Source organism: Ursus arctos, unplaced genomic scaffold (assembly GCF_023065955.2).
Source record: "Ursus arctos isolate Adak ecotype North America unplaced genomic scaffold, UrsArc2.0 scaffold_5, whole genome shotgun sequence".
Lineage (NCBI taxonomy): Eukaryota > Metazoa > Chordata > Mammalia > Carnivora > Ursidae > Ursus > Ursus arctos.
Window position 1 is genome coordinate 17,180,354 of NW_026623067.1, and position 12,070 is coordinate 17,192,423.

At 37.8% G+C, this 12,070-nt stretch overlaps 1 protein-coding gene across 10 annotated transcripts in view; it reads left to right on the forward strand.

Annotated features, from left to right (window-relative positions):
• Positions 1–12,070, forward strand: part of AP3S1 (adaptor related protein complex 3 subunit sigma 1) — a 136,223-nt gene that overhangs the window by 36,382 nt on the left and 87,771 nt on the right. For 9 of the 10 annotated variants that reach the window (XR_008957572.1, XR_006410469.3, XR_008957569.1 and 6 more), the window contains exon 4: positions 8,160–8,231. The exons of the other annotated variant lie outside the window; for it this stretch is intronic. Coding sequence is in view for 2 of the 9 variants with exons in the window: in XM_044387340.3 (XP_044243275.1) it covers positions 8,160–8,231 (72 nt within the window). In the remaining 7 variants the exon portion in view is untranslated. The remainder of the gene's footprint in view (positions 1–8,159; positions 8,232–12,070) is intronic. 10 annotated transcript variants of the gene reach the window in all.

The window sequence follows — 12,070 nt, forward strand, 5'->3', positions numbered from 1 at the left end:
GAACACAAGCAGGGGGAATGGGAGAGGAAGAAGCAGGCTCCTAGCGGAGAAGCCTGATGTGGGGCTCGATCCCAGAACGCTAGGGATGCCGGGATCACGCCCTGAGCAGAAGGCAGACGCTTAACAACTGCGCCACCCAGGCACCCCACTCTCAATGATTCTTGTCTGAAGGAATTATATTGTGGTGTTTGCCAAATGGTCATTTTTCCATTACGCCGTCTGTATAGATTGGTTGAAATTATGTAGGGAAAATCTTTCTAGGTTTTGCATTTATTTTCTTTTGTTTTAAGTCAGTGCTCAAAATATTAATTGTACCATATACATAGAAGAATATTTTTCAGTTATACATAGAAGAATATTTTTTAAGGCCAAATATTTTTTAAATTAGCTTTTGCTAATTTGAAATACAGTTTTTAACAATTTGTGTCAATGCAGGTTTTTAAAAATCTCACAAGTAGCTTTTGTGCACAGAAATAATTGAGAGGCTACTTTCATTTTCAAAATTAATACTTGATTTAGTAGCCTTGTACATTCAAAATCCTGGTTCTTCCTTAGACTTCTAAATCCAACATATAAATCATACCAAGTCTGTTTAATGGAGGAGCTCCAATGTAATTAAATTTCCTATAGTAAAAGTAGTCTCTGCTTTGCACAATTACTGTCTTTATGTGGGTGGTGGAAATATGGAAAGTTAAAATTTTTGCCTTATATTATTCTGTATTTTCCAAATTTTCTAAATAACTACTTCTTACTACATTAAAAATCAAGTACTATTTTCTTCTGTTGGAGGCAGTATGCCTAGTGAATAAGAATTTGGGTTCTGCAATGAGACGTTCTCCTACCTCACTGTGTTAATGGTTAGTTGACTTTTTGCTTTTGATTACCCTTCTGCAAGTGGTTGATAATAAAAGTATCTGCCTTATGAGATTATCATGAAGGATTAAATAAAATAATATATTTAAAGCACTTGGAACAATAGTAATGCTATAGTAATATATACTCAATAGATTCTCGTATTATCATCATTAACCTTTAAAAAAAATAGAAATAAATCGTACAAAAAGAATCACTGATGTGAACTCTTTCTGAATCATTTTCACATGAATATAGAAGACAGATTGTCCTCTCATCTACTCTTAGTTTCTTCATGCTGAAGTTGAAAGTTTAATGTGTGTGAAGTGCCTAGTACTTGGTGAATGCAAGGTAAATGTCTCTGTTTTTCCTAAGACTGTTCTCATTGACCTGTTAGCTTCTGGGTCAGGTTTTGTGGAAATTCGGTCTGGGTCAGGTTTTGTGGAAATTCGGTCTGGAACCCAGTCGTACACTGTTCTGCAAAGGGAGTTGATCTGATTTTAAGTGTAGTCTGCCTTCCCTACCTCTTCTGGGGTACATTTTTAGTGGTATTTTTTGAGTCTTGGCTTGAGCTAAACCAGTATCTCTCTAGAACATCTTGCTGCTGACTAAAAACAATTTTTTTTTTTTTTAGATCTCTTGGTGTATTATTAGTGTTTTTAAATTTATGCCTTCTGTTTTTGGGCTTAGGATTTTTTCTGTCTTAAAACATGTCAATTCAACATTTATACATTTTATTTAATGTTACAGATTTCCTCGTAAAGTTTAATAGAAATCCCCAAACCCAGAAAAAAAGTTTATTTTTACCTAGAAACTCTAGAGGGGGGCTGGGTCTGCCATATAAATCATACTGCATAAGGGTATTTCGTGGCATCTCTTTTACCTAGTGCATATTTTTATTTCTCCAGAGGTATATGTTGTTATACTAGCCAACATATACATTTCTGGGGGGAGACATTGTTCTAAGGCCTTTGTATTTATTCATTTAATCAGTAAAACAACTCTATGACAAAGGTACCACTATTATTATGCCCAGATGAAGAAACTGAGGCTTAGAGTGGAACAACTTGCCCTAGATTTCATAGAGGCTAAGCTGGAATTTTAATAGAGACATGCTTACTAAAGCCTGTGCTCTCAAGTATTAAGCACTGTTAAATACTAAGCTGCCTCGTGACAGATTCCTGTTACCTTTGTGGCCCAGATGCATAGATTTGTAATTAAAGATAAAGGAAACACAAGAAAGTTTTGTTAGAAGGGCAATGGGAAGGGAGACTCTCTATATGTGGATGTGATTTCTTTTTTCGTAATATTGCTCTTTTTTATTTCTTTTTGGAAAACTAGGTAATTATTGAAATAAAGGAAAACTTAAAATATGATTTTCTTAGTAAATTAATTTCTTCCCATTAACCTTTGAATTTCTGGAGGCCAGAGGTTAATGAGTTGCTACTTAATAGATAACTGTTATATTGAAATTGACTTTAAACTTTATATCTTTCTTTTTTTAAAGATTTATTTATTTATTTTAGAAAGAGAGAGAAAGAGAGCACACGCCCGTGTGTGCGCACGCGCGCCCCTAAGTAGGGAGAAGGAGCAGAGGGAGTGTGAAAGGGAGAGAATCTCAAGCAGATTCCCTGATGAGCTCGGAGCCCAAGTGGGGTTGGATCTCAGGACCCTGAGGTCATGCCTTGAGTGAGATCAAGACTCAGACACCTAACCGACTGAGCCACCCAGGTGCCTCTGAACTTTAGGTCATTTTTCAACTGAAACATAAGAGAATGCCATTTATCATGTCACTTTTAGTACTTTGCTCTTTTTATCTTTCTTTTTGTGAAATACAATGTAACAGCAACTTTATTATTATTATTTTTTGTTCTGGCTAGAGCCCCAGAGGCCCATTAATTGGGTTTTCTTAATTTCTTTACTTCAGTTTATAGATGATTAGTTTTGTCTTGGCCTTGTTCACGTGCACATCAGTGTGTATATCTACCTACAAAGCTCTGGATTTCTGATTACATTAAGAATTTTTGCTAAGTCAAAAGAAAACTAATGGAAACTTTTTTTAAAGATTTATTTTCTATTTTTTAAGGAATCTCTACACCAAACATGGGGCTTGAACTCAGAACCCTGAGATCAAGAGTTACATGCTCTGTGACTGAGCCAGCCAGGCACTCAGTGGAAACTTCTTTTGAAGAGGGTTTTTGATTCTTTTAGACCAAACTTAGCATTTGAATGTCTTAAATCTTAAGAATTCTTTTCCTATATTAAGAACATATAGTTATGACATTTTGTTGCAGGACTCTTTTCTTTTTTAAGTATTTACATTTTCCAAAGGTGGTATTGTTCTGCTTTAAATATAGGCAACATTTCAACTTTTATACATATATATAGAGAGATTTAGATTGATATATTTATTGTAGAGTTTAATTTCTATATATATATCTTTTTAAAGATTTATTTATTTATTTTAGAGAGAGAGTGTACACATGTACGTTAGTGGGGTGAGGGGCAGAGGGAGAGAATCTTTCAAGCAGACTCCCCACCGAGTGCGAAGCCCTACATGGCTTGATCCCAAGACCCATGAGATCATGACCTGAGCTGAAACCAAGAGTCAGACACTTAACTGACTGAGCCACCCAGGTACTCCGCTTTCTGTATTAATGAGCACATCATAAAGGCCTGACAGCCTCAGCAGGTCGTTACCTTGCTTTCATATAAGTGTTTATCAGCAGAATTAGAATTTTCTATTTCTATTTTAATTTTGTAATCCTTGCATGTTTTGAACAGCCAGATGAACAATCCTGGTTCCCTTTTATTACATGTGTTTTAGGCACTTTATCTAATTTTTTTTTTTTTATTTGAGAGAGAGAGAGAGGTGCGTGATTGTGCGCATGAACGAGTGGTGGGGGGAAGGCAGAGAGACAAGCCGACTCCCTGCTGAGCAGGGAGCCTGACTCAGCTTGGGGCTCGATCCCAGGACCCTGAGATCATGACCTGAGCCGAAGGCAGACGCTTGACTGACTGAGCCATCCAGGTTCCCCTAAATTATTTAACTAAATCTGTAAGATAATCCGGAAAGGTAGGGAGTTTTATCACTATTTTGTGGTTCTGAGATTTGGAGGAGTTGAGTGGTGCTCAGGCTCTCATAGCGTGGTGGCAGCAGAGTAGGAATTGGAAGCTAGGTCTTTGTGGTATCCTCACTGCTAGACCATACTTTCTCTTTGGCAGCCCATATTTTCTTTGCCATTCCATGGTTCACCAGTGGTGCACTTAAAGACAATTCTTTTTTGCTTTGCCCAGTATCATCTGCACATTGATTCAGGGGATTCCACTGATCCTTTATAAGTATATGTAAGTGACAGGAAACAATTTAGACAGCATTTTCACCAAGGTAGTCATCTTCTGATGGTTAAAAAAGAATGTATAGCTATCATATATGGATAATCAGACCAGTGGATTTGGAAAAAATAAGCGTGGAAAAGTAAAGGCATACTAGAAACTTTGTTCTGATGAGTGAGTCTAACAATGACTTTATTTTTTTTTTTTATTTTAAGTAGGCTCCATGCCCACGTGGGGCTTGAATTCATGACCCTGAGATCAGGAGTCGCATGCCCTACCAAACTGAGCCAGCCAAGCACCCCTAATAATGATTTTAAATTAAAGAAGACTAACTCACACACAAAAATCCATTCCACTAGATTCAGTCCAAACGTGAGAAATAAAACAATAAAGCTTTTGTTTTCTTCTGGGAGAGTATCTTCCTAGTATTGCTGTAGGCAAAGATTTCTTAAATTGGACATTAAAAAAAAGATTAACGTTAAAGAAAAATGGCATTAATTGGAAAATACTGAAAATTAAAACTTCCAAGAACATTGCTAGGAGAATAAAAAGGCAAGCCACAGAGTGGGAGAAGATATCTGTAATATGTATAGATGACAGGATTGTATCTAGAATATGTGAATAAGTTCTAGACACAAGAAAGAAAAGACAGACTGGTACTAAAATGAGCAGAAGTCTTGAACAGACATCCCGAAGAAAGCTGTCTAAATGGCTGATAAATTTGAAACAGTGCTCAGTTTTAACATCCATCAGGGAAAATCAAATTGATACTATAATGACATACCACCACACAGGCGTAAGAATGGTTAAAAGGAAAAGATTGACAACATAAAGTGCTAGCAAGGATGTGTAATTGTGGAATTCTCATACACTGCTGTTTGGAGTATACAATTTTATAATTGCTTTGAAGATCTGTTGGTGGGCTGCCCGGGTGGCTCAGTCGGTTGGGCGTCTGACTCTTGGTTTTGGCTCAGGTCGTATCTCAGAGTCGTGGGATCATGGGATCGAGCCCTGCGTCCTCCAGCTCCTTGCTCAGCAGGGAGTCTGCTTGAGGATTCTTTCCCTCTGCCTCTCCCCCAAATCACTTGCTCTCTCTCTAAGGTAAATAAATAAATCTTTAAAAAAAAAAAAAAGAGGGAGAAAATCTGTTTGGTGCTATCTACTCAAGATGAATATGTGCTACTCTGTGACCCCACAGTTCTCCTCTGCATGCATTCAGTAGGTATGTGTGCATACATTCAGTAATAGACATAGATAAGAGTATTCTTAGGAGCGCTAATTGTAATGGCCCTGTGCTGGAAACAGCCCAAACTCGTGTCAGCAGCGACATGGGTAACTACGTTGTGGTATATTCACGCAATAGCATACCATAAACGAGAATGAATCAGCTTTTGTATTATGTAATAAAATAAATGAATCTCACAAAAATAATGATGAATAGAAGATGCAACTCACAAAAGGTCATGTACTATATGATCTCATTTAATATAGTTCAGAAATAGGTAGAACATACCTGTAGCACTAGGAAGCAGAGTCGTGGTTACCTGTGACGGTGATAGTGGCTAATGGAGTCTGAGGGGCTTCTCGTGTGCTGGTGATATTCCAACACTTGATTTGGGTGTTGGTTACACAGATGTGTTTACTTTGTGAAATTCATCAGATTATACATTGTTGTGATTTGTGTACTTCTTTGTATGTATATTATACTTCAGTAAAAATTTTCTGAAGGGGGACAGAACTTAAATGGCTTTACTTCCCATAACTTATTTAACTACGATGTTATCAATTGGAAATCAGACCATGTCCAACTTAAATACACTGTTTCAGAAGTATTTTCTTCTTTTCAATGGGAAGGGTTTTTTCTTCTTCTCACATTCTTACTTTCCCTAAGAAGTTAATAGTTGTTAAGCTTGTTCAACTGTGTTCAAACAGCATTATCCTATTCAGTGCTTATAATAAGAATCTGTTATAACAAGAAGGAAAATCGTCTGAATTAGTTTCAGGTAGACTGAATGGAGTCATTCCAGGGTCCATGTCACCAGGGCCTTGAGGAGAAATAAAGTTGGGAGTTTGAGTGGGTATTACTTACTTCTACCTACCTCAAAATTGAAATAAACTAGAAACTCACTTGAGGCTGACTTAGGTGTGCTCCACAGTTGGTCATCTGAGGAACTTGTCTTCTCATGAATGAAATTACTGAGTAAAACTATATATTCTTGGTTACTTACAGACCTCTTATTTCTCCTGGTGACTTTGGTATAAGCCAAAGAGCAACAGACTACAGCAGGTCAAATCTGGCCTGCTACACCTTTTTGTTAAGTTTGATTGGAGCAAAGCAATGCTCATGGTTTATTATTTATAGCTGCTTTTTGTTGCACTGTATGGCCCACAAAGCTAAAATATTTACTCTCTGGCCCTTTTCAGAGAAAGTTTGCCAACCCCTGGTCTAAGACAATATTGATTATGGCCATATAGTTCTGTGTTTACGTTGTTTCACCTGTCTTACCCATCTATATTGGTGGAAGGAACCTTGAATTGGGGATCTGTGTAAATTGGCCTGAGGTAGGACCAGTTTAGCAAGAAGCCTGCTGTTTCTATTTTACTCTTGGTCCTGTAAGATCACCTATGAATACAGTAACTGTACATTACAGTTTGTGAGGAATAGTCCTGCTTTGCATCTTTTGTTCCAGGCTGTTATGAAATTATGATACCGTTGCCTACTATTATAATACAAAATTTTAGCTGCTCCCTTTTACTTTTCAGGCCCCCAGTTCGTATGATAAATTGTGTGGTCATTCTGTCTGTGACCGTTACCTTTGAGAAGGGCAGTGGGAATAGAAGGTGACAACCTATGCAGGGTAGAATTTAAGAGCTTGTGTCAGGGGTCTTCAAGACGATCTTACTGATTCAGTAGGACTCACAGGGCTCAGAAGTTGCTGTACTCATGATTCGGGTTTATTACAGTGATAAGAAACAGTAAGATAATCAAAAGCACATGAGGGGATGTCTGGAGAAAACCAGGTGCAAGCTTCAAGGTGTCCTTGCCCAGTGGAGTCACACAAGATATGTTTAATTCCCCCAGAAATGACATGTGGTGAGATGTGCAGTGTGTTCACAATCAGGGACACTCACCCTAGCCTGTGTGCCCAGGACTTTTGTTGGTGGTCAGTCATATAGGCATGTAGCACCATTGTGACTGACCTTGCTTGCTTACTTAAGTTCTAGAACCTCAGAGAAAAGGAGATGTTCATCATAAATCACAATGTTAGCATAAACTGCTCAGACTGGTATTTGGTGCCGCCGAAGGACTCAGGCATGCCAGGACGCTCTTATCAGACAGAACTTTGCAAGGGCTCGGAGCTCAGTTCTCGGGAGCTAGCCAAGGGCTAGTCTGTAAACAGGCTGTTTTGGGGGAATGTGTAGGTTTTGAGCATCCCGGGCCTGCTGAGTTAACCCTTTCCCACACAAGGCCCTACATGGTATTGAAGCCAGAGTTTGAACCCAGGTAAGTGATTCCAAAGTCTTTGCTCTTTCCAGAATTTTGAGTGATCTTTTATGCTGAATTGCTAATTAAAAATTCTGGCTGCATTAGATGTGGTAGATACTTGGACTGTGCCCATCTATCTTGATAAATATTTCCAGTAAGCTTTCTTTTTTCCTCACGAAGATAAGGAACCTGATTTGAGTGTTTTTTAAAGTAATGGTGCTAAGAATTTCTAGTTAAGTATTTTCAGCAAAGTTGATTTTGTTTTGTTTGTTAATGTATTGATGTAGTTATCATGAAGAATAGCCTATAATTACTCCTGTTATACCTAATACAATATTTAATTTAAAACCGAGAAATGTGTTAATAGAATTTAGAAAAGTGTTAGTTCACAATTAAGAATTGTCTCCTTTGTAGATGATGGGTTTGGATGAATTTATACAGTTCTCAAGAGCATTTAACCTTTTTTTCTTTTCTTTTTCTTTAGGTATTTGTGGAAACATTAGACAAGTGTTTTGAAAATGTCTGTGAACTGGATTTAATTTTCCATGTAGACAAGGTACTTTCTATATTGTCAAATCTTCTAAACTTTTTATCTGAGAAAAAATGGTAGTTTGTATTTCTCAAAGTAAAAATGGGTTTAGTGAATAATATTCTTTTTATTCTTTTATTTATTTAGCATAACTTATAAATTATTTTTACTATGAGCCAGGCACTGTGCTTGGCGAAGATTCAGACCCTGCCCAGAGGACCCACATCTAGAGGAGGAAACAGTGGCATTAACAAGGAGCAGTGTGTTCAGTGTTAATGGGAACACAGCTGACCCTCCTGCCTTTGCCTAGGAGGGTGTGAATGGAGGGAATTACATTGAAGTTGGATTTTTTAAGCATTGTAGGTATTTCACTGACAGAAATGGAGAGGATGGCTCTAGAGGCAGTGAAATAAAATACAGGCTTTGGAGGGGGGATTGGTATTGATCGGGTGGCCTAGTTTTGAAGTGCCTTTAGTGGCACGGATTTTTTTTTTTAATTTTATTTATTTATTTTAGAGGGGGAGAGAGGGAGAGAGAGAATGTGTGTGAACGAGCTTGGGGAGGGAGAGGGACAAGTAGACTCCACACCCAGCGTGGAGCCCAATGTAGGGCTTGATCCCAGGACCCTGAGATCATGACCTGAGCTGAAATCCAGGGCCAGACACTCAACCAACTGAGTCACCCAGGCGCCCAGTGCCTCGGATTTTAGACTTTGTTCTGAAGCAATTTAATATTTTTAATCAAGTGTGTATTGGCATTTATTGTTGCTTTTTTGAATATTGGTAGTTTGTAGTTGTTGTTGTTGTTGTTGTTGTTGTTTTTCCAGATCATTTTTTTCTACATTACGAAGAGTGGAATGGTAGGTAGGAGATTAAAGACGGGGATGTCATAGACAGGAGTCTATTGCAGTAGTCCAGAAAGAAGTGACCTAAGGCAGTACAGTATAGATGAAAAAAAGTGAATTGACAGGATATGTGATGGTCTGAAAGCTGGAGGTGAGAGGAGTAGTGAAGGATGACTGAACTTTCTAGCCAGTATTACTGGGTAGTGGTGATAAGGAATTTTGGAAGAAGACAGTCCACTTTTACCATATACAGATTTTTTTCTTTATTAAGTTTATATAATGTAATAGATTGTTGTAGAATGATTAAGCCATTGAATAAAATAGTTTGAAATAATATGCTGAAAATCTTAGTAGAAAATGTGATTTTTTAAAATGAGCTTTGTTGAAGTGTAATTTACACACATTAAAATTCAGCAGTTTTGAGCATACAGTTAACTAAGTGTTGGCAGATGTATAGACTTATGTGACTGCTACCACAGTCAAGATGCAGCATAAGGAAGGAAGGCATTTTCTTATTTGTGAACCGTCAAAAGAATACTTTTATTATCAGCCAATCCTCTAGATCATATTTCTCATTTACTAAATTAGTTTTGAACAGAGAACTGAAGCTTGATATTTTTAAGAGTCTATTTTTAGTTTTCTACTGCTTTTCTCTAATTACTGTATCTTACACTTTTTCACACTTACGAAGACTTCTGTTATTTTTAGGCATTAGGGTTTGCAGTATTCAAAATTGTTTTGGTACACGATTAAAATACTTAAAAAAAGGTCTTTTTAAAATGACTCTTCAGGGAGCCTGGATGACTCAGTCGGTTAAGCATCTGCCTTCGGCTCAGGTCATGATCCCAGTCTTGGGATTGAGGCCCTCGCAGGGAACCTGCTTCTCCCTATGCCCTCCCCCCTAGCTTGTGTTCACTCGCTTGCGCTCTCAAATAAATAAATAAAATCTTAAAAAAAAAAAAAAAAACAACTGTTCAGAGATCATTAGCTTATGTAATCAAGCGATTTCTTAAGAAAATTGAGGAATCTCTTGTAAAGGTTATAGTAAGAGTGAAGTTCTCACATTTTTCCTAGAGAATAAAAGATTTCCTTAATAGAGAAATTAAGCTCCACTCATCGACAGCTGCCATACATGACACACAGTGTTTTTATTTTTTTTATTTTATTTATTTTATTTTTTTTTTAAAGATTTAATTTCTTTATTTGACAGAGAGAGACAGCCAGCAAGAGAGGGAACACAAGCAGGGGGAGTGGGAGAGGAAGAAGCAGGCTCATAGCGGAGGAGCCTGATGTGGGGCTCGATCCCAGAACGCCGGGATCACGCCCTGAGCCGAAGGCAGGCGCTTAACCGCTGTGCCACCCAGGCGCCCCGACACACAGTGTTTTTAAAACTTCTATTTTACATTGATAGACATTCAGTTTAGAAAAATGAGAAAATGCACATAAGTGAAAAATAAACGGAAGTCATCTTAATTGCAGAGATTGCCTAATGTTAGCGGAAAAACTGAGTCATATTAAACATTTCTAAGTTTATTTGAACAAAAATTGATACCAATCGGGCAGCGCCAAACCAGAAGCAGTTAGGAGTACTTCACCCACAGGAGCCAGGGGAGAGGCTTTTATAGAAAAGAGGCAGAAGCAAAGCAGGGGGATTATCTGATTGATTCTGATTTAAGCCGTCGTGTTATTTGGGAAAGCTGGTTGTCTTAAGGTTTTGATTTCTTACCCTTGAGTCCTTTACAGACGTATGTTTTTGGTTTGCTTACTTAGGCTGCTAAGGTATTAGAACCACTTCTGTCTAATTGTTTAATTAACACTAGTGTTAACTTTTTAAAGCATGTGTATTTCTCAATTTTTTGGTACAAGTGCACGCAGAAGCAAGTAAGTCTTTAAGAGAAACAGAAATGGGGTCATATAGTATGTAGTACGTATAGCCTGTTCCGTTCACACAGTAGTGTATCACTGTTTAAAAACCTGCCCGAAGTAACTATATCTCTTCTTTCTGGCCTAAGTACTTGTTTTAATTTTTTTCAATGCAATGAGACAAAAAGCTTCAGGATAGCAGGAGTCAGAGACCAGTCAAGTAGACTTTTCCTATGCCTACATTCTCCGTCCAGAAGAATGCTAGTCTTATTTTAAGCCCTTCTAGGAGAGTAGGATTATTTTCAACTCTGAAGCAGCCCCGGACCTTCCAGCAGTCAGAAATCTCTTAACTGGCTCAGCTCATTTTTCCTTAGGGTCTGGTACAGAATTTTGCCCACAACCCTCAGCCTGCTTTTGGACTAGATTAGTCCAGAAGTCACCCTGAAGTAATGGGGCAGCCTCCCTATGCAAAATTGGTTTGGATGTGGAGACTGAAGACGGCACACATACACCAAGAAAATCTGATCTGAAAGGTTTCTCAGTCACATAAAAAGGTTTCATAAGTAATAGTAAAGTCATTTATTTGATTAAGAGAGCAAGGAAAGAGATCATAATCATTAATGAAATTATGATTTAAAAGATGGTGGAAATAATATAAATAAAATTTGATCAACCAACTTCATGATGAAAAGTGAAAGTACCGATTTGAAATAGATCTGTTATTATTCAGGACAATAAGTGTGAATTGAATGAATCTATTAAAAGACAGAGATGGTGGGTTTAAAAGGTACAGATTATATAGGAAAGGCAGTATAAATTCTAGATTATTTCCCTTTATTGTCAGTTTTCCTAACAGTTCAGTTCCCTAATACCCATCAAAAGTGATTATTGTTGGTTTTTGGTTTTGTTTTGTTTTAGTTCCCTGTGACATAGGAATTTTAACATACTCGATTTGTTTTAATTCACTGAAGATACTACTCTTTTGGACGCTTACATTGCCCTCTCTTTGGCCCGTGGGGAGCCCCTCCAGGTTGTCTTCTGAGTCCCTTTTGCCACTCCCTCCCCTCCATAGACTTTGATAGCTGTTTTGTGTTCTGGTACTAAATGTTGCGGACCCACTGTCTTCATTTCCTGCTCTAGGAATGTTACCAGCCATTCC